Genomic DNA, 20311 nt, shown 5'->3' with positions numbered 1-20311 from the left:
AGCCCCACGAGTCTCGCGCACCCGTGAGGAGAGGTCACATCAAGAAACAGTGAGAATGCTACGAAGCTCCGACAGTTCAGAAGCCCCCGTCGCCCTTTCCCTTGGGTCATGAGGGCTGGGGTGCGGCGCGCAGAGAACGGCTGGACTGGAAAAGAGCTCGGTCAGTGGCAAGTTCGTACTAGTCCTGGTTTCTCCTTCTCAACGTTGGGACTTTCTAACATCCTCCAAAGGCCTCTTCTGTGTCCAAAGTGGGTACAGGGATCAGGATCCCTGGTAAACAGCGTGCAGGCAGACCCGCAGCGTGTCACGTGGTGGTCCCCTCAGTATGTGCAGACTTGGGGCCTCGCTGTGCCCCTCCGTCAGTGTGAGCATTTCCCAAAGGGAAGCCAGCACCTCGGGGTCTCTCGATAGGAGTTTACCAGGCGGTCAGGCCTGCACTGGGCATGCCACTCCTTTTCCTCTTTGAGAGCCAGACTGTCCTGAGCCAGATCGGATGTTGAGGGAAGGCCTGCTTGGTCCCTGCAGAGGGTGACGACACAGATGAGGGCCCCTCCTCCATGGCCACGCGTGCCTGGCTGGCCTCAGCAACATCCCTGTCCCACCAGTGCAGCACAAAGCACGCTAGTGAATGGGTGTGCCTTGTAGTGCCCATCCCTATAAGCCGGGTCGGTATTCGTCCATGGAAACGGGTCGGTGCCCACCCCTGTAAGCAGGGTTGGTGCCTGTCCAGTCAACCATTCTAGATTAGTTTTGGAGGCTGGTACAGATATGTGGGGATGAATGTTAAGCCCCAGCTCTGAATGAAGATGGTCTGACGATGCTCGTAGTGACACATTTCGCACTGACTGACCATCACTCGGCTGTTCTGGCCTCCCTGGAAAGGGCTGCAGATGGGCTGTGGATGAGTCCCAGGCCTGGGTTGTCCAGTGTTCGGACGGTGTGTTCTGTAGGACTGGCCCAGCAAGTGGACTGTGTCAGAAAACTGCTTGTCATGTGAGAGCAGGGACTTGGGGATACTTGCACCGCCACTGGGTGGGCTTGCTGAGCAGGGAGCAGCTATGACTGACCATCTCTCTTCTCTCCTGGGGATCGGAGCCCTTGGCTGGGAGCATCGAAAGGCCCTGAACACAGTGTTAGTTTGACTCAAGGGTCCCTGCTGCCCTGGGTGGCCAGCAGTTGCAGACGTCTCAGGAATCGAGGTGGCCATCCCAGCAGCCATAGTGGCTCTGGACAGAGGGACAAACGGTCCACAAGATTTTAATGCTCCCAGAATGTCCCAGCTGCAGATGGGGAGATCCCCCGTGGGCCGCCATGTGTGATAATGGGGGCCACAGAACACTGAGCCCCGCCAGAGCCCTTGTCAGGCACTGTCTCCTGGGTGCTTAGTTCCCACAGTTACCATCCAGCCAGACCCACACAGGAGGGAGAGGAGGTGCGGGCAGGAAGGGGTAGGCTTGCCAGAGGTTTTCCGGTGGCAGGGAAGTGGAGGAAGTGGGACTCAAAACCTTACAGTGGAGCTCACCCTTGTGCGCATGTGATGGACGCCTACCGTCCTGTAACACCACCATCTGCATATGCAGTCAACTGACAGGATGTCACGGCCATTCAGTGGGGAAAGGACAGGCTTATCAACATGGTGCTGGGAAACTGGACATCCACACACATACGAATGAAATTAATTCTTATCCAACACCACGTACAACATTAACGCAAAATGGATCGAAGACCTAAACGTAAGATCTAAAACAATAAAACTCCTAGAAGAAAACATGGAGCACAAATTTCATGACACTGGACTTGGCAGTGATTCTTGGGTGTGACACTAAAGGCACAGACAATAGAAAAAAACAGACAAACTGGGCTTCATGAAAATTTTATAAATGTTGCATGTCAGACGCTATCTATCATCAGAGTACAAAAAAGGGCAGCCCACAGAATGAGAGAAAATATTTGCAAATGATATACATCTGCTAAGGGATCAATATCCAGAATAGAGAACTCCTAAAACTCAACAAAGAAGAAACAACCCAATGCAAAAAGGGGCAAAGGGCTGCCTAGACATTTCTCCAGAGAAGATGCAGATGGCCAAGAAGCCCGTGACAAGATGCTCCGCTGGTCAGGGAGATGCAAATCACAACCAATGGTGAGGACGTGAAGAAATCGGAACCTTTGTGCATTGTTGGTAGGAATGTAAGATGGTGCAGCTGCCATTGAAAACAGTATGGCATTTACTCAATTAAAAATAGTTACCATGTGATAGTTACCAGCAATTCCACCTCTGGGTATGAACCCGAGAGAACTGAAAGCAGGGTCTCCGGGGTATTTGTGCGCCGTGCTCACGGCAGCAGCCAGCAGGCGGAGGCGACCCGAGCGTCCGCTGGCGGTGGACGGATGGACGGATGGACGGATGGCGCATGAGCCGGGCGCGGGGCACACACAGGCAGGATCAGCCTCCGCAGGGCAGGGAGCTGCGACACAGCTAAGAGAAATGAGGCCGTCACGGGAGACAAACACCGCTCCGCAGTTCCATTGACTGAGTCGCCCAGAGCGGCCAGAGCCCAGAAAGCAGAACGGTGGGGGCAAGAGGCGGGGGTGGGGGGTCCAGGACAGTTTCAGTTGCAGAATGAAGAGTCTGAAGGGGGCTGCGATGGTTTCAAACATTACAAACGTATTTAATACCACTGAACTGCATGCTTAAAAATGGCTAAAACGGTAAATTTTATGTGTATTTCACCACAATTTTTAACAGTGGAAAAGTCATCGGGGGTTGAGTAGGAAGGGGGGCTGGACAGGCTGACGCAGATGAAACCGCCCGGGTGATGTGCCGCTGGCGGGCGCGGCCTTGGGCGTTGGTCTGAACCCCGAACCGCAGAGCGCACGACGCCGAGAACCCCGACGTGGGCCCGGGGCTGCTGGCGGCAGGACGCGCGGCCGCGGGGGAGGCTGCTGGTGTGGGGGGGGCAGGTGAGCCCTGCGCTTAGTTTTGGTGGGGACCTAAAATTGCTCTACAAAAGCAAGCCTATCATTAAAAACAGAAAAAACAACAAAACCACCCGGCAAACGGCTCTTCTCACGCGGCCTTGCCTCTCATCTTCCCACCAGGGCCTCCCCGGTCGGCCCTCGGGATCGGCGGGTTCTTTTCCGTGTCAACCACCGGAGCAGGTGCCTCCGGGCGCGCGTCTCCCCCGGGAACGACGGCGCGGCCGCCTCTTCCTGCGCGCAGGGCCCTCCGTGCACTCCGCGCTGGCGCGTCCCGGCCGCAGCCGGGGGCTGTCCGGCGCGCTGTTCGCGGGCGCCGCCGGGGAGCTGGGGCCGAGGGCCGCGGGGCCCCACAGCGCACGTCCACCTGGGGCGTGTTCCTTACCGTGGGTGTTTCACGGGACGTGCTGGAAGTGGATAAAGCTGGGGTTTGGGGGCCACCCCAGGCTCCAGGCTCCCGGGCCTGCGGGGAGGGGGCGCTGGCTGAGAGCCCCGCCCGGGGCGCTGCGGGAAGGAAGCCCAGCCTTCAGGCCCTGGGGGGCTGGGTGCCCTGCGGGCACCGGTGGCAGCCTTTTAACCTCCCATGACTGTGAACGAAGGACGCCCGTCTCTGGCGCCTCCTCAGGGAAGCCGGGCCGGGTTTCCTCTCGGGCTCCCCCCTGGTTCCGTGGCGCCCCGGGAGGGTCACAGCCCCCAGGCTCCCAGCCGTCCCCCAGCCCCCTCCTCTCCTCGCGTCTCTGGAGCCGTTCAGACTTCAGACCGTCCCCGGAGCCCGAGAGCCTTTGTATGTGGGTTTTATCTACTATTTACCATATTGCCACTGATTGATATTTACCATATTAGAAATTAAAATGAAGAAACTTAAGAATATTCATTAACTAATTAGAAAAATAAACCATTGCTTATTAACATAAATAACATTTTAAATAAAAAACAGCTGTATTTCCCAAAACAAAAATACGGAATCTTTAGCTCACAAGACAGTGGGTGCGGAAGGCGCTGGAATGAATGGGGGTCAGAGCCGCGCACACCAACGCAGATCAATCTTAAAATCAACATTCGGTAAATCGTATTTTTCACTCATGTATATAAAAAGCTTGAAAACAAATTTCACGTACACGTGAGCCGTCAAGCAGGGTGGCGACGTGAGTCAGGGCGCCCGCTGTGGGGCAGGGAGGGGTGGCGAGGGCTGGGGGGCCGTTCCCGTCATACCGGCCTGGCCTGAGGGAGGTCGGCTGCCTCCACTCTGCTCTGACCGGCCTTGTGGGGAATCGGGGGCGGCCGTGTCAGCGGCCATGCGGCGGGCCTGGGGGACCCCGGGAGAATGGGGGACGCTGCGCTCACGAACCCTAGTCCTGTCTGTGGTTGCGTCATCTTCCCCTGAGGGACGCGAGGCCGACCCTCCCCAGCCTCCGTCCTAAGACCCCCCCCTCCCCGACTCGGTTGCATTTGCCTCGCGTCTCGGGACGAGGCGGCTCGCACTGACCGTGACCCCGAGGGCTGCCGCCCGCGGCCCCAGTCAGCACATGGTCTCGCGCAGCCCGGGCCGTCGTTCCCGGCGCCGCCTCCAGGGGCCGCCGCCGCGCCCCCATGACACAGCAACAATAGGGGCCGCTCTGGCCCGCGCGGCGTCCGCCCGCGCTTCCGCCGGAAGGGAGCCGCCGGCGCAGGGGCGGGCTGGGAAGGGACGATGGACGGCAGCCCTTACCAATCGCTCGCAGCCCAGCTCCAGCTCCGCCCCTGACGAGGCCCAATCGGCGGCAGGACCGGCGGGAGGGGCGGGGCGAGAGGGGGCTTCCGGCGGGGCCCGGCAGGCGCTGAGGAGGAAGAGCGAGCTCGGACGGCGACTCTCGGCCGAGTGTCGGCGCGGGCCAGGTGCGGGGGACGCCGGGGCGGGGACGGTTACGGGGGCGCCGCGGCCACGCGCGGGCGGAGGCCTCGCAGCGCTCGCCGTCCGGGCCGGCCCGGCCGCCGAGCTGCCCCGGCCCCCGCCCAGCACCAAGCGGCGCTGTGAGGCCTGCGGGATGCGGGGGCCCTTTCACGCCGCGCCGAGGCTGCTCGCCGGGGGGCGGCTGGGCGGCGCGGCCCGGCCGTGGGCTTGCCGCGCTTCCCCAGAGCTCGGTTTTTCTTCTTTAAGGGAGCCGACCTGCCGTGCTGCCGTTTACCGGGCCGCGTCCGACGGAAAGCAGGTACCGGCCGGGCCTGGGTCCGCTCTGGTGGGGCAGCTGGGTGTGCAGCCCGCTCGAGCGTTTGCGCCGCAAGAGCCCCAGGCCGCAAGCGCCGCAGGGGAGGCCGGGAGGGGCCGCCGCCCGCGCACTGGTGCGGTTTGGGGGCAGAGGTTAAGTTCGCCCCGCGAAACGCGAGAGCAGCTGCCGTACGGGCCTTGGCCCCTGGCCCCGTTTGCCCAGGTGCGGCCCGGCCCTGGCCGCCCAGGGGGAGCTTTCTGCGCGGCGCTGAGCCGCCCGGCCTGGGGGCTCCGGCGCCCCGTGCGTGGGAGGGGCCGGGAGGCTGAGCGGCGGCGCTTCCGCCCTGTGGGTCCCGCGCAACGTTCGAGGAGGAAGCCAGGCTCTCCCCGGTAGTGACCGGGCCTGCGTGCTGGTCCCCCTTCCAGGATGACGACTTCCGGCGCCCTGTTCCCCAGCCTGGTGCCGGGCTCCCGTGGGTCCTCCAACAAGTATTTGGTGGAGTTTCGGGCAGGGAAAATGTCGTTAAAAGGAACCACCGTCACCCCAGATAAACGGAAGGGGCTTGTGTACATTCAGCAGACGGACGACTCCCTCATTCACTTTTGCTGGAAGGACAGGACATCTGGGAACGTGGAAGACGTAAGTGCCCGTTGGCCTGGACCTGCGGCCGCTGCGCCCCCATGGAGCGCCGTCGGCGGGATCGGCGGGAATCCCCGGGGCCCGGTTGGCGCTGCACGTTTGGCGTTGCCTGTGGGCCCTGCCCTCGACGACTGTGGATTCCCGCCGTCCCTCGGTATGCTGAGCAGAAAACTAGGCGTCTGCAACTGCAGTGGCCGCGCACAGACCCCGGCCTCTGCCCCAGCACCCCAGAGAGCCTGCGGTGGCCACTCTACGTAGGGTTCTTTGTTCCTCAGCCTGACTTGTTCTTTTAGCAGTTCAGGGTTGACTTTTTTTTTTTACTCATCTTGGAATGTTCCCCAAATGTCTCTATTAAAAACCCTTCAAAAGCCAAAAGGCCACCTTCCCCTTTTCAGTGCCAAGCCCCTCTCGCGGCTCTGAGGTCCTCTCGGGGGGGTGTCTGAGCCTGGCACACCCGCTCGGGGGAGGCCCTGCTGGTGAGGCTTTTGGTGGCTTGCTCATCTCTGCCCTGTGTCCCCAGCCCACGCACTCAGACTTGGGGCTCAGCATGTACTCCCAGGAGGTGCCGGGACCCCAGCATGCATGTTTCTGTGGCTCTCCGTAGGATCTGATCATCTTCCCCGATGACTGTGAGTTCAAGCGTGTGGCGCAGTGCCCCAGCGGGAGGGTCTACGTGCTCAAGTTCAAGGCAGGGTCCAAACGGCTCTTCTTCTGGATGCAGGTATGCAGAAGGTTTGGTTGCACTACATCTTTTTATCACCTTCACGAAATTAGATTAGACACGGGCTTGCTGGACGGTAGAGTGCGCTTTGACAAACCAGCTGGCTTGACCGAATGTGATTGCCACAGAACCTAAGAATTCTGGTGCACTTCCTGGAGGGGGCGTTGGGGTAGGGGTGCTTTTCCAGGGCCCAAACACTTGTGGCTGGGCTCCCAGTATGGGATTCCCCGGCAGACTGAAAAAAGAGTGCCTCCTGGGTTGGGCCTGTCTCACTCCATTGATGGGCCCTAGGCCTCTGGTTGCCTTTTCTCCCAGTGACCCTCAGGGGTCGTGAGGGCCCTAGAGCAGAAGCAAGGAGGACCACAGTAGTCTCCCCTCTCTGTTTTATAGAAATGGGGCCTCCTCTCAGCTCTGCTGAGCCCTGTCCCTGCTCTTGGATGTGTGCTCTGGGATCTGTGGGTGTCCGTGCGCCCCAGTGTGGCCTCTCTCCACAGCCGCAGTGTTGCCTGAGCCGAGCATCCGGCATTCCTTCTACCCTCTGTAGGCCAGGGGCTTGTCTCTGTTGTAAGAAGGGTAATCTGGATGCCCAGGAGGGCTTGCTGGGCCAGGGAGTACACGTGTGCATGTGCAGTTGACACAAATGTTACCGTGGCCCCTCCCCAGAGGTTGGGCCTGGAGCCCGGTCTGGAGCACTTCCTGGAGCAGGGCGGAAAGTCCTCTTCGTGAGCCTGATGGCCTGTGTTGCCGCTGCTCCCCTCTGCCATGTAGCGGGAAAGCAGCTGCGGACAGTGAGTGGATGAGTGGGCACGGCCCTGTTCCAATAAAGCTTTATTTCCAAACACAGGTGGGGCTGTGGTTTGCTGACCGCCGGTGCAGAACTTGCTTTTCCACGGTCTTGCCAGGAGGTGTCAGGCCCACAGTGCTGCCTTTCTGTTCCTCCTGATGCTGCCCGTTTGGTGGCTCTCCTCCACTTTGCCCTGAGGCTGGGACAGTGTCTATCTTGTCCTTCTCCTATGTCCCCAGCACCCTGCAGGGCCCGAGCACACCTCAGCATCTGTCCCTGGGTGGCTCTGACAGTTCTGGGAGTTGTTTACAGGGTCCCATTGACCTCCCCCCCACTGCCTTGCCGCTGCTTATGTTGAGTGCCGGCCTCCTGCCTTGTGTAGTTCCCAAGTAACCCTGAGGCCGTGGTGTTCCGTGGGCAGTGATGTGGCCAAAGGGTCGTTCCATTGCATCACCCGTGTTGAAGAAAGGGTTTATGGTTTGTAGACCATCAAATGTAGAACCAACTCTCAGGGGGCTGGAGGGCGTGGTCCTGTGCATGTGGCCTGCTCGTGGGGCCTGAGCCTCTGGTCCCTCCCCCATAAGCCGGGGCAGTGGCTCTGTTGCAGGTGTCTGTCCTTCCCTGCAGGAGCCCAAGGCAGACCAGGACGAGGAGCACTGCCGGAAGGTCAACGAGTGCCTGAACAACCCCCCAGTGCCCGGAGCGCTGGGGACAAGTGGGAGTGGAGGCCATGAGCTGTCTGCGCTCGGCGGTACGGCCCCCTCGGGGTGCTGCGAGGTCCATGGGGAGTCTGTGACTGGGTCTTGACAGGGTAGGCTGCTTATTTGCAAGTGCAAATGGAGGATTCCAAATCAAGAGCCCCCCTTACAGGCTCCAAATCAGTCCCCACTGCCGTCCTCCTGTGGCAAAGCAGTATTTGAGCTCTGCCCTGTTCACTGTACAGGTCGGGGTAGCTGGGGGTGGGGACGTTACCACGGGGGATGTCGACTGCCTGTGCTGGAGGCCCCTGGCACCTCAGGCCCCTTCCAGGAGCCCCAGCCCGTGGCACTGTGGCTGTCCCCGGCCGCAGGCAGGCGTCATGTCTGAGCACCTTGTCTTCCAGGTGAGGGTGGCCTGCAGAGCCTGCTGGGGAACATGAGCCACAGCCAGCTGATGCAGCTCATCGGACCCGCCGGCCTCGGGGGGCTGGGTAAGGCGCCCGCCGTGAGGGGCCTTGGTCACGCATCAGGCAGCCTTCAGCGGTGGCTGCTTTTGATTGAGTCTCTGTCTTCTGATTGGCTCTGTCTGAGCACTGGCCTCCCTAGGGAAGAGCCTGGTGCCAACCACTGGAGCCGGGAGCTGGACCTAGCCCTGAACTTCAGCGCGCACCGGTTGGGCTGGGTTGGGTGTGCTTTGCGGACATTTAAGAAATACTGTGTGTACCAGATTTGGACTACACGTTACCTTGAACCTAAATGCATTCATAATGTAACGGGATGTACAGAAATGATCTGTTACTACCATCTGAGTAGTTGCTGCTCTCACCCCGCCATTGTGGTCGCCACCCCCTGCTTGTCCCTTGGCTTTGGTGTGGGGTGTTTCTGCTCGTTAGGCAGGGGAAGGTGGGCTCTCTAGGTGCGTGTGACATCTGCGCTCCTGTCTCCTTGTCCCTCATAGGTGGACTGGGGGCCCTCACCGGTCCAGGCCTGGCCAGCTTACTGGGGAGTGGAGGGCCTCCGGCAAGCAGCTCCTCCTCCAGGTGAGCCTCACCCGGCCCCCACCCACCTTCACATGCCCCCAGGGTCCTCTGCCTCAAGGAGACCGGACATAGGAGGGTACCGAGGAGGGTCCCCTTTGTGATCTAGACTCTCCCTGGCCTCTGGGGCAGGACTGACGTGTCACGGGCACCTTTATGGGCGTGTGGCCACTCCAGTGCTGCCCCCGCTCTCCCCAGCTCCCGGAGCCAGTCCGCCGCAGTCACCCCGTCCTCCACCACCTCTTCTGCCCGCACCACCCCAGCCCCTTCTGCTCCAGCAGCTGCCTCGGCCACCAGCCCTAGCCCCGCGCCCAGTTCAGGTAACGGAACCGGCACAGCAGCCAGTCCGGCCCAGCCCATCCAGCTGAGCGACCTCCAGAGCATTCTAGCCACGATGAGCGTGCCGGCCGGGCCCGGAGGCGGCCAGCAAGGTAACAGGAGCCCCTCAGCTCCAGGTGGGCGTGAAGGTGCCTGCCGCCCCGCCTGCCTGCCTGCTGGCTCTCTGAGGCGTGTCGGGCACGTCCCTGGGCTGCCCTACGTGCGCATCACCTCACCCCCCGGCAGCTCCACGGCCCGGGAGCCTGCGGATGTCCTCCTACGTGGGCATCCGAGTGGCCTCCAGCCGCTGATGGCCGTGCTCGCACCCTAGTTGACCTGGCCAGCGTGCTGACGCCCGAGATCATGGCGCCCATCCTTGCCAACGCAGACGTCCAGGAGCGTCTGCTGCCCTACCTGCCCTCCGGGGAGTCACTGCCACAGACCGCAGAGGAGATCCAGAACACGCTGACCTCGCCCCAGTTCCAGCAGGTAGCCTTGGGGGCTGGGCGCCCCGCCTGCCCTCAGTGCCTGTCACCCGGTGTCCCCGCGCTGTAGCTGTCTGAGTGACTGCAAAAGGCACACTTAGGGGTCCTGGCTCTTCCTCGCAGGCCCTGGGCATGTTCAGCGCCGCCTTGGCCTCGGGGCAGCTGGGCCCCCTCATGTGCCAGTTTGGCCTTCCTGCTGAGGCCGTGGAGGCTGCCAACAAGGGCGGTGAGTACCTGCTCATCTGCTCTCCTCATGAGAAAACAAGCCCGTCTGTTCGCAAAGCAGGGGCCGACCGTCCTGGCAGCCCCAGGCCGTGGGCTGCTGCTTGCCTCCTGTCCCCTCTGGTCAGCAGTCCCGGGCCAGGGTCTAGAAAGGTCACCCCACACTTTTAAATGCGTTTTAGACGTGGAAGCATTTGCCAAAGCAATGCAGAGCAGTGCCAGCCCTGAGCAGGAGGGCGACGGGAAGGACAAGAAGGATGAAGAGGAGGACATGAGCTTAGACTGAGTGGCTGCTCCCTTCCGGGCCAAGGGGCTTGGCTGTGTGCTTTCAGTAGTGACATCCGTGACCCGTTGCGTGCTCTCACACCTCTTCCAACTTTCGAAGAAATAAAAGTCTTTTCCTGTATGTGCCAACTCCAGCTTGTGTGTGCCTGGCACGGGCGGGAGGTGCCCATGGTTCAGGGAGCCCCCTCCCCGGGCATTCGCCTCCTGCAGGAGCCCTTGACTGGTTCCCACTGCCAGACGTAGACCTGTCTCACATTTAAATCAACACTCAGTTAATAAAAGATACTTTTTAATTTTTGTTTTAAGCAGTAGGGGCCAGTGATTTACAGATCTCTCCTGTGAAAAATGGTAGAAGGAAAACTTCATAATTAAGCTGAAAGATAAGAAGTATAAAAAACCCATTTTACAGTATTTTGCCCATTTGTTTGGTAAGTTAGACATAACTTAAACCATTTCCAGAAGGAAGATTTATCACCGGTAGAACCTGGAGTCTAGATGAATACATACATACATCCGGGAGAGGAGCTGAGGGTACAGTGGAGGGGCTGTGGGTCTGAGAGGCGAGACCCTGGTGGCCTGGGGCAGCCCACCCATGGGCTCCAGGGAACCTTGAAGACTCCTGCATGGCTTCTGGAGGGGCAGCCTGGGTTCCACGGGCAGCTGTGCTATGTGGCTGGGCAGCCACTGGCCCCCACAGCCCCCTGAACACGGGCAGAGTGAGGCAGGGTGACCGGGGACTGGTTCACTCCCAGATTCCTCATGCAGCCAAGATAGGCTTGAGGCCGAGAGCGCATCCAAGTGGGGGGCCCAGCCTGTGCATCCATGGGTTCTGGGGGTGTGGGAGGAGACAGGTTGGAGCAGAGACCAGTGCCCCACTGTCCCCCTCCACCACCACCAAGCTGTGGGGTGGGGTGGCCCCAGAGCCTGGTCCCTGAGGGGCTGAGGCCGTACTCACCAGGCAGGCCCCCAAGGTGCAGAGACACCAGGGTGTCAGCCAAGGCCGCTGGCTCGGGGCCCAGGGTGTGGTTGCTCTGGGTGTCCACCTCCAGCCGGAGCACGTTCCCACCTTTAGTCACTGCAGATACAGGCTCCTTGTGGATGGGCGGAGGGGCCCCCTCACCAGCCGTGTGGGGAGGGCTCCTGGCTGGCTGTGTTGCTCAGACCCTCAAGTCCCCTGCCTCGGGCCTGCAGCTGCCCCCTTCAGGGTTCCTCCCAAGCCCTCTGCAGAAGGTGAGAGAGGGCCCAGCTCACCTGCCAGCCGGTGCCACTGTCCATCACACAGTGCCGCAGGGCATGTCACCCATGTGGCGAACTGACCAGCACCGTCGTCGGCCTGCAGCAGGACCTGGGGCAGGGGGTGGTCAGGAGTGCCCTGCCGAGCCCAGACCCACCCCACGGCACAGCCCCCACACAGCTTACCTGCTTGTCCAGCACCTGCAGCTGTAGGTAGGGGGGTGCCTGGACCCTACCCATGTGGAAGATAAGGCTGCTGCTTGTCTGGGGCCGTACCTCCAGCTCCAAGCCCACGTCAGAGAGAGTGACCCCCAGGGTGTCTGTGGGGAGAGGCCATGAAGGGAGTAAGGCCCTGGCCCCTCCCTCTGGGCCCCCCCCCACACACACCAGGGGCACACACTGAGGGCACACCAGCCTCTGACTGACCTAGAGTGACAGCTCCCCCACTGCCTGTGAAGAGCAGGCCCTTCTCCAAGGGGCCTGAGGAGCAGGGTGTGACCCCCGCCATCCTCGAGGGTTCCCCCAGGGGCCGCCCATCCAGCCTCAGTCTCTTCACGCAACCGCTGAACCTGGAGCTGCTCAGGGCTGCCTGTGGGGCACAGATGGGTGGGCAAGGGGTCAGGTCCCAGGGTGCTGAGGAGGTGGGCTGCCTGCAGCCAGACGGGGGCTAGTGTCAGGCACTTCTCACCCGGAGCTTGGGGCTGCGGCTGCCAGGAGGGAGGCCCCCAACAAAGAGAGTGTGGGGCCAAGGGCCGTCTGCTTCCTGGTACTGCTGGCCGGGCCCCTCCTGGCCCTGGGCCCAGACCCCATCTGTCACCAGCCGGATCCGCGTCTTCTCCCAGCGCACAGACACCTGCCGGCAGGGGAGAGGCGCGTTGGGGTGCTGGTTCCCGGGGCCCTGCCCGTGTCCTCTCCCAACCCCTCACCGTGTGCCACTGGCCAGCCCGTAAACGCTGGCGGCTCCGGACGTGGAGCTGGGGCCCAGGGCCTTCTGTCTGAGCGACGAAGTGTCCGCGGCTCAGAAGGAGAGCCAGCGAGGGGCTGCCCGCCGCCAGGGGCACTGCGAGCAGCAGGAGTCCTCGCGGGGTGTGAGGGCGGATGAGCAGAGACAGGTGTGACCTGGGGGCCAAGCAGGGCTGTCAGCCAGGGGGCAGCCCTCCCCGCCCTCCCCACCTGACCTGGCCTTACCAGTTCCCTGGGGGTGCCGGGAGGCCTGTGAACTCCAGGTGACTGGACAGGGCCCCACCAAACTGGTAGGCATCTCGGATGGTCCTGAGGGTCCGGGGTAGTGTGCAGGCAGGGCCCCGGGTGGGCGGGCGGCTGCGGCGGAAAGCCTGGGGGCAGCAGATAGGGATGGAGGGTGTGTGGAAGCCACCACCCACCTACCCCCGGTTTTGCCGGCAAACCGCCCGGGGGCCCCACCTTCCGAGCTGCTGCAGCACGCAGTCCTCGTGACGCTGGGCCCAGGGTCTGCGTGCCGGGGGCCGGGGCGCAGCCTGAGCTCACGTTGACGCCGCCCACGCTCTGCTGAAGGTCAAACACGCGCTGAGGCCCCAGGAGTCTACAGAGGGAGGGGCCAGGTCAGCAGTGGGGTTGGGGGGGTGCTGGCCCGCCCCCTCCACGCCCACCCAGCTCACCGCAGCACGAAAACATTGCTGATGCAGCCACTGAAGTTCCGGAAGTCGCTGGACCCTGGCAAACCTCCCAGGAGGAGCTGTGGGGGTCCCTCAGGCTGGGGCCCCAGGAGTGGTCCCCGGTGTGGCTTCATCTGTTGAAGCTGGTCATCCACGTAGAGCCAGACCCTGGGGGGAAAGCAGTGTTACCCCACTTGTTCTCCAACCACCCGCTGCACCCAACGCCCCCCCAGCTCTGTCGCCACCCCTAGCCCTGGAGACGCATGGAGAGGCCAGGTGGGGGGGCTCACCCCGAGGCGTTGCTGAAGAAAGCCACGTAATGGGGGGCACCATCGGCAAAGCCTCCTCGCGTTTTCACCTCTGTCCTCATAAGCCGGAGTGTCACATGGCCCTGCTGCAGGGACACCTGGCATGGCCCAGCCTGCGGACAACAGCCAGGTCAGAGGCCAGCCAAGGGCCCAGACTCCCCGCTCCAGCCCCAAGCCCTCCACTAACGCACTGGGGAGGCCCGGTGGTAGAGGAGAGCGCTGTCCTGGGTGCTGCGGAAGCCAAAGCCGGAGTAGACGGTCCCCGTGAGGGGCGCCACGTCGGGCAGCGACAGCGGCAGGAATCCGTGGCCATGGAGCGTGACGGCGCGTCCCACCTGCGGGAGGGCGACCGTAAGAGCCAGCGGCGCTGCCGGGGGACAGGGGCGGGGCCGGGGCCGGGGGCGAGCGCGAGGTCACCCACCAGCAGGTCTGCGGTGCAGCCGGAGCTGATGCCCGTCGTGTTCAGCCTCTTGAGGTCCACGTACTTGCCCAGGGCTTTGATGCCCTTGACGCAGCCGCGCACCGAGCCTCCAAAGGGGAAGAGCTGCCGTAGGCTGTGGGGGGCCTGGTGTCAGGGCCGCCGCACCCCCGCGCCACCCCAGCCCGCCGCCCGCTGCGCACCCGGCGTTCCCACCTCGGGGGTAGCTGGGTGGGCGGCACCCCCCCCAGGTAGTAGGCATCGGCCAGCTCCAGCATGTTGTCCTCCTCCACGCTGAATACCGTGGCCCTCTCCACGCGCACCAGCACGCGCTTTCGGTTGCTCTGCAGCAGGAACACCTGGACCTGGAAGGCGCCGGTGCAGGGGCTTCAGGGAGAGCTGTGCTCCCGCGGCCCCCAGCCCCCGGCGGCCCACCCCAGCCCCGGCCTACCGCCTTGCTGGCCGCGGTCAGGGGCGGCGGCGGCTGCATCGGGATGGCCTCCCTCAGGCCTGAGCCAAAGTTGTAGAGGAGCAGGAGACGGCCCTCCTTCAAGGCCAGGCACAGAAACTGACCCTGAGGGGACAGGGAGGTCAGCTCAGCGCGGGGCGGGGATGCTGGGGGGGCGGGGCAGCGGGGCACAGGGGTTAGCGTGGGGCAGGGTAGCACGGGGATGGGACAGGATGGGGACCGGTGGGCGGGGCGGGCAGCCACGCGCCTGGTGCTGCAGGAAGAAGACGATCCCACTGGAGGACACAAGGCGCAGCTCCTGCTCAAAGCGCTTGGTGGTGCCGATCTGACTCTCCATGCCGATGCGGGCGAAGCCGGAGCCGTCTAGGTAGGAGCCGTCCGTGAGCCACGGGTCCCCAGTGGCCTTGGAGCTGCAGGTCAGAGGGTGTGGGGTCAGCCGACAGGGCTGAGCGGGAAGGAAGGCTCCGGCCCCGGGCCGCACCTACCGGGCGCAGGGCTTGTCCACCGCTGTATCCAGCTGGAAGGTCCTCTCAAAGTTGTAGAGACTGACCACGTCCTCGTTGAGCGCGCCCATCTCAATGCAGCCCCGGTAGCCAGGGAAGCGGAGGGGCTCGGGGGGCTGCGGGCGTAGCGCACATCAGGGCACCTCCCCACCCAGGACAGCCTCCAGGGGCCGAGCTCAGGCTGTGGGGGTGAACAGACACCATGCGGCCCACAGGCCCGCCCAGGCTTACCGTGAAGCTGCTGGGGTAGCCCCCCACATAGAAGACAAAGTCATCGGGCTGCAGGCTGAGCAGCCCCTCAGCCCCAGGGGCCACGGTGTCACCCTTGGTCTCCTGGACTTGTGGCTTCTCCACTGTGACGGACATGTGGCCAAACTGGAGGGTCCTGACAGCAAAGGTGAGGGGGTGAGGAACGGACCCCACCAGGCGGGGGGGGACAGTGCAGGGCCAGGCCTCCCACCTGTCAATGCTGACTGCTGCAAATTGCTCCTTGATGTCTTCATCGATGCTGAGGGCTGCAGGGCCAGCACCCCCCAGGCGGTACACCCAGTGTACCTTCTGCTCACGTAGAGCCACGCCCATGTAGTCACCAGTGGCCTGTGGTGGAAGGAGACCCGGCGGGATAGGGAGCCAGCACCACCCACTGCTCCAACCTGGTGCCAGCCCCTGCCAGCCTACTGAGCCCACCCAGTACCTGGCGGCTGCCCATGTACAGCACAAAGTGGTCCCCAGCAACCTGGCCAGGCACTGGCCCTGGGCTCTGCAGGTAGAATTTGAGGGCGGTGTAGGCAGCGAGGTCTGTGAGGTCCCGAGGGGCACGCAGCTGCACCCCTGATTGCCCGTTGAACTTCATGGGTACCTTGACCTGTGGGGATGTGGGTGCACAGCCCATCAGCATCCACTGCCTGGTCTCCCAGGCGTCCATCTTCCCTGGCACTCATGCTCACCTTGCTGGCAGCTCCTCGGGCCTGGGCAATGAGCTCCCGCACCCGCCCAATGCTGGCAGACAGGGCCAGGCTGGTGTTGTGCGCCCCACGGTTTTCCAGGAGGCTGAGCTTGGCCAGCAGCTGCGGCAGCGTCTTCTCCAGGGTGGACACTGCAGGGAGCAGGAGGAGAGGGCAGCCTGAGCGCCTTACCTCTCCATTCTGGGCCACCCTCTGCTGAGGCACCGGCCCAGGCACCCACCTGAGTGGCCCGCATCCAGCATCATCCGGCCCAGGTCCTGGCTCTGCAGGCCTCCATACTGGCCCTGCCACTGCTGCACAGTCTCCTGCATGGCCTGCACCCGGGCCTGCACGCGGCTGACGGTGTCCTGGGCTTCAGCGGTCACAGCCTTGGCATGTGTGATCTTCTCACGCGTCTCACCTGTGGCAGTCAGTGGGCAGACTCAGCAGGGTGCAGGCGAGGGCATCCTGGCCTCACCTCCCATCTGGCGGGGGCACCACATCACCCACCCACCCCAGGACCAGCCCCATGAATGCTGCCCATCTGCCTCTCCAGTCAGCTCAGTCCTCTCTCCCGGCATCCCCTGGGGTCACTCTCTTCAGTCCCAGGGTCCCGTCCAAGCCCCTGAGGCCCCCATGTCCAGGCTTGCTTGTCCCGCAGCCACAGAGACCCTGCAAACCTGGGTAGACATGCATCACTTGCTGCCCCAAGGCCCTCTCCCAGCCCTCGGCTCCAGCCACACTGGACTGTGTGCTCACCAACCAGGAATACCCTCCTAGGACCTCCCGCTGACACAGGCCCTGCCCCCACATCCCTGCCACACTCCACCCTCCTGTTTCTCTCCAAAGCTCTTCCTGTCCCTTCCATTTCCTCAGTTGCTCTGGGGCTACTGTTTGGCAGTATCCACTGTGGAGCCTCTCGGCTGCCCTGGCCGCCCTCTGGACGGTTCGGGTCTGAGCGAGTCCCCGTCAGAGCCCTTCCAGACAGGCTGGAGTGAAGGGTAAGCACCCCTTCCCCTCCGGGACGAGCACCCAAAGCAAGGGCAGGGCCCAGCCTACCTGAGTCCATGGCCAGCATGGCCTGTGCCTCCTGGACTTGGGCTGCCAGCTGCTCCTTCCTGGTCCGGGCATCTTGGAGCTGAGCCCCAGCGCCCTGGAGCGCGGCCCAGGCTGCAGGGGAGGCAGCGTCAGCCCCGGGGAGCCCCCGCCCCAGGGCACAGGGCAGCCCACCTTGGCCCTCCTGGCCAGGGCCAACAGGCACAGGCAGATGGAGACATCCCGACATGAGGGCCCCCGGCGCAGGGGAGGCACTGGGGCACTCAGTCTTGGAGTCTCAGAGCAGCTGCTTGGTCCCACAGCAAATATACTCATTCCCGTGTCAGGAATGAAATAATGAAGGCTCTGAAGGACCCAGCTGCCGCACACAGCTGCCAGCAGCCCAGTCCTGGTGGCAGAGGGTGTGTGCTGTGCACCCCCATAAACCGACAGCCTGGCATGCACACAGCCCTCCAGCCAGGACTGCAGGGAACCCCGTCAGCCAGTCCTGGGTCGTCCTCCCATGGGGCATCCACAGCCCAGGGTCCTGTCACAGGGCCTGAGCGAGCAGTGGCCCTCGGCAGGCCTCCTAGGGTCAAGCTGGTGGGTGGCAGTCGTCCCACAAAGGGCAGCCGTCACCCTGGCTGGCACGCAGCTGGGGAGCCTAGACCCCAGACGGACCCCCAGCACTCACCACGGCCCAGCCTCTGCTGCTCCCCAAGGATGGCGTCCGCCAGGCCGGTGCTGTTGGCCAGCAGCTCCTGGGCTCTCGGCACCAGGCCCTGCTGCACCACCACCTGCAGACACGGGGGCGGGCAGGACATGGTTCATGCCTGCCTGCTGGGAGCTGGCAGCGGGGCCAAGGGCAGGGTCAGGCCTCACCGCCCACGTGTGGCTTGCTTGCTGCAGCGCCTGGCCAGCGGCGCCCTCAGCAGCCTGCACAGCGCGGAGGATGCTGCTGTAGGCGCTGGCGGCCTCGATGGCCCGCTGGATGAAGCGGTCCTGGTTGACTCCGTGGATGATGCTGTGGGGGAGGCAGGGGAGCGTCAGAGTGCACGGGGACCGGGAGCCCACAGTCGCCAGGCCGGCCTGCCTGCCCGTGCCAGCCTCCTGGCTTTGCTCTTGCCCTGCCACCTGCCAGGGGTGCCTTTCCTGCTGTTTTCTGCCAATCTGGGCCCAGACTTCTGCCTGGCCTCTGTGGGGACAATGGCCTCCCACTCCAGGATCCCTCCCAGACCAGCCATGGTCCTTCAGGGACCTGGCTGAGTCCCTAGGGCACTCCACTTCGGCCCACCCGCACCTGGACAGGTTGAGTGCCAGCTGGTCCAGCTGCCACGCGTGGGCCTCTGCCGCCTCCACCAGGTCCACCTTGCTGCTCGCTGGGGAGAAGGCCTGCATCTTCTCGAGCAGCGGCATCCGGGCCCCATCCAGACTGGCAGCGAGGTGCTCGTACTCCTGGGGGCAGGCAGGCTCAGGTGAGCCCCTCAAACTGATCCCTTTCTCACCCCCCACTTGATCGGGACCCCAGGGGCTGCACTCACCTCCCTGGCCCGGTCCATGCCGTGCAGAAACTCAGAGAGCCGGGCCAGGGTGTCCCTGGCAGCCTGCAGAGTGGCCCTTAGAGCAGCGTTATCCCTGGATAGCTCCTGCTTCCGTTGCTAGAGGCGATGGGGAGTGAGGAGTGAGTGACAGCAACCCAGAGGCGTGCCAGGTTGTGGGGCCGCAGGCTGAGGAGGGGAGGGGGGGCAGGCAGGAAGGGAGAAGGTGGGGAGCAGAAGGGGAAGGGGGGAAGGAGGGGAAGGGGGAGAGGGGGGCTGGGAGGGGCCCCTCACCAGGGCCTCCTCCAGGCGTTTCTGGTTATGGCTATTGAGCTCCTCGGCCTCCCGCGTGGTGCCCACTGCCTGGTTCAGCGCCTCCCGAAGGTCCATGAGGCTGGCCTCATGCTGGGCCAGCTGGGCTCGGATGCCTGAGGCCAGTGCCTGGTTCCCCTCCCAGTGGCTGGTCAGCTGCTCCTGCACGCGGGCCAGCACTGGCCAAGACCCAGCATGGGGGCAGCTGCTTGGACAGTGACTCCCACTCCCACCTGGGGCACAGCCAGCCCCCACCTGCCCTCTGAGGCCGATGGGCCGCCACGTCATGCTCCATGCTGACCCCAGTCTGCCCCACTCCCCATCCTTGCCCTGCTGGACACCACCACTCACGTCTCTGGGCCTCGCCCAGCTCGGCCTCAGCCACCGCCCTTGGGGCCCCCAGGTTGCGGGCTCGCATCTCCCTGAGCAGCCGCTCCACCTCAGCCAGCGTCCGGCGCAGCTGCTCGCCCGAAGGGGCTGAGTCATTGGTGGGTGACAAGCGGCCTGTCTGGGACTCCAGCTCTGGAGGGGGAGGGGAGGGGGCCACCAGGGCTCAGGGCCAGCCTGCCGCCCAGGCGGACTGCTCACTACCTTCCAAGCCTGAGACGACCCCCCAACCCGAGCAGTTCCCAGAGCTCCAGCTCAAGGCCATGGCTGCCCACACCCCTCGCCCCCACAGTCCCGCCCCACATCCCCTGTGCTCAGTCAGCTTCCCTGGCCTCCTCTCCTCCAGGACTAGTGCTCAGCTCAGACCTCACTTCCTCCTGGACCCGGTCGCTGGGCCAGGTGCCCCTCCATCTCTTTGTAGTGACGCATCTCAGTGTGTAATTCAGGCATTCACCAGCAAGTCTTCCCAGGGAGGCAGGGTGCCCACAAGGGGTCACTGGTTCATCTCCCAAGGCGCCCCTGCCCTGGCTCTGGCCACGCTCACCACCCCTCTTACCTCGCCCACTCTGTCAAGGCACCATCTCCCTGTCTGAGCCTCCAGACCTGCCAGTTCTTCAAGGCCAAGCCCCTGGGGCAGCCCAGCTTTCCTAGACCCTGAGCACCCTTCTGCTTGACCCCACATCCCCACCCACTGGACCAGCCCCTACCACTCAGGCCATGGTCCACAGTCCGGATGACCGCCAGCAGCGTCCGTGCCCGGTCCAGCGAGGCCTCGGTGCTGTCCAGCAGCTGGCTGGCCTGTGCTAGGGCCCCTGTGGCCTGTGGACACAGAGCCCTATTGGCACCCAGCCTCCGCCAATGGGGAAAGCTGGGGCCTCAGAAGGGACCACAGGCCTGAGTCAAGGTCAGGGGTGACAGCAGATGGTCTGGGCCCTGGGGGAGCAGCAGCTCAGGGGCCTTGGGCGGGGCTCTGGGGGAGAGGGCCTCAGACCCCGGGGTCCTGCCTGGCGGTCCAGCTGCTGCGCGTCCTGCCCGAGGCTCCTGCTTTGCCCCTCCAGCGCCTCCAGCTGCTGTGCCGTCTTGTGGCGGGGCCCCAGGGGGCTTCGGAGCTGGCTCTGTGGGGAGAAGATGGTGAGGGCCTGCAGCCCAGGGGGTGGAGGCCGGGCGCCCGGGCCA

The 20311-nt window shown here is 63.7% G+C and overlaps 2 protein-coding genes across 8 annotated transcripts in view; one reads left to right on the top strand and one right to left on the bottom strand.

Annotated features, from left to right (window-relative positions):
* The first annotated feature begins 4743 nt into the window (after positions 1 to 4743).
* ADRM1 (ADRM1 26S proteasome ubiquitin receptor) lies at positions 4744 to 10475 on the top strand. 3 transcript variants are annotated; one of them, XM_073236369.1, is made up of 11 exons: positions 4744 to 4854; positions 5117 to 5168; positions 5591 to 5804; positions 6409 to 6525; positions 7937 to 8060; positions 8412 to 8498; positions 8966 to 9047; positions 9177 to 9475; positions 9694 to 9851; positions 9971 to 10073; positions 10252 to 10475. In XM_073236369.1, exons 3-11 carry the CDS (start codon positions 5592 to 5594, stop codon positions 10353 to 10355), a joined length of 1287 nt encoding a protein of 428 aa, XP_073092470.1. In that variant the 5' UTR covers positions 4744 to 4854; positions 5117 to 5168; position 5591; the 3' UTR covers positions 10356 to 10475. The 3 variants fall into 3 exon arrangements, with proteins under 3 accessions (XP_073092470.1, XP_036862299.1, XP_036862300.1); XM_037006404.2 differs by having other exon boundaries at positions 4745 to 4854; positions 9222 to 9475; XM_037006405.2 differs by having other exon boundaries at positions 4747 to 4854; positions 9243 to 9475.
* Positions 10476 to 10626: 151 nt separating this feature from the next.
* The window catches only part of LAMA5 (laminin subunit alpha 5), a 43672-nt gene continuing 33987 nt past the window's right edge, over positions 10627 to 20311 (bottom strand). For all 5 annotated transcript variants that reach the window (XM_037006399.2, XM_037006401.2, XM_073236368.1 and 2 more), the window contains 31 exons: positions 20140 to 20250; positions 19843 to 19954; positions 19100 to 19270; positions 18731 to 18927; positions 18440 to 18556; positions 18199 to 18353; positions 17781 to 17922; positions 17593 to 17695; positions 16923 to 17033; positions 16105 to 16284; positions 15867 to 16015; positions 15614 to 15784; positions 15380 to 15516; positions 15151 to 15304; positions 14902 to 15035; positions 14664 to 14826; positions 14399 to 14521; positions 14164 to 14312; positions 13951 to 14083; positions 13721 to 13864; positions 13512 to 13642; positions 13225 to 13389; positions 13010 to 13148; positions 12776 to 12921; positions 12514 to 12706; positions 12276 to 12440; positions 12014 to 12176; positions 11774 to 11907; positions 11606 to 11699; positions 11310 to 11429; positions 10627 to 11183 (listed from right to left, as the gene is read on the bottom strand). In XM_037006399.2, the coding sequence (XP_036862294.2) occupies positions 11020 to 11183; positions 11310 to 11429; positions 11606 to 11699; positions 11774 to 11907; positions 12014 to 12176; positions 12276 to 12440; positions 12514 to 12706; positions 12776 to 12921; positions 13010 to 13148; positions 13225 to 13389; positions 13512 to 13642; positions 13721 to 13864; positions 13951 to 14083; positions 14164 to 14312; positions 14399 to 14521; positions 14664 to 14826; positions 14902 to 15035; positions 15151 to 15304; positions 15380 to 15516; positions 15614 to 15784; positions 15867 to 16015; positions 16105 to 16284; positions 16923 to 17033; positions 17593 to 17695; positions 17781 to 17922; positions 18199 to 18353; positions 18440 to 18556; positions 18731 to 18927; positions 19100 to 19270; positions 19843 to 19954; positions 20140 to 20250 (4470 nt within the window). In that variant the 3' untranslated portion in view covers positions 10627 to 11019. The remainder of the gene's footprint in view (positions 11184 to 11309; positions 11430 to 11605; positions 11700 to 11773; positions 11908 to 12013; positions 12177 to 12275; positions 12441 to 12513; positions 12707 to 12775; positions 12922 to 13009; positions 13149 to 13224; positions 13390 to 13511; positions 13643 to 13720; positions 13865 to 13950; positions 14084 to 14163; positions 14313 to 14398; positions 14522 to 14663; positions 14827 to 14901; positions 15036 to 15150; positions 15305 to 15379; positions 15517 to 15613; positions 15785 to 15866; positions 16016 to 16104; positions 16285 to 16922; positions 17034 to 17592; positions 17696 to 17780; positions 17923 to 18198; positions 18354 to 18439; positions 18557 to 18730; positions 18928 to 19099; positions 19271 to 19842; positions 19955 to 20139; positions 20251 to 20311) is intronic.

This window comes from Manis javanica, chromosome 5, assembly GCF_040802235.1.
Source record: "Manis javanica isolate MJ-LG chromosome 5, MJ_LKY, whole genome shotgun sequence".
Lineage (NCBI taxonomy): Eukaryota > Metazoa > Chordata > Mammalia > Pholidota > Manidae > Manis > Manis javanica.
Note: the sequence above shows the minus strand (reverse complement) of the source record. Positions and strands in the feature narration are given on the sequence as shown.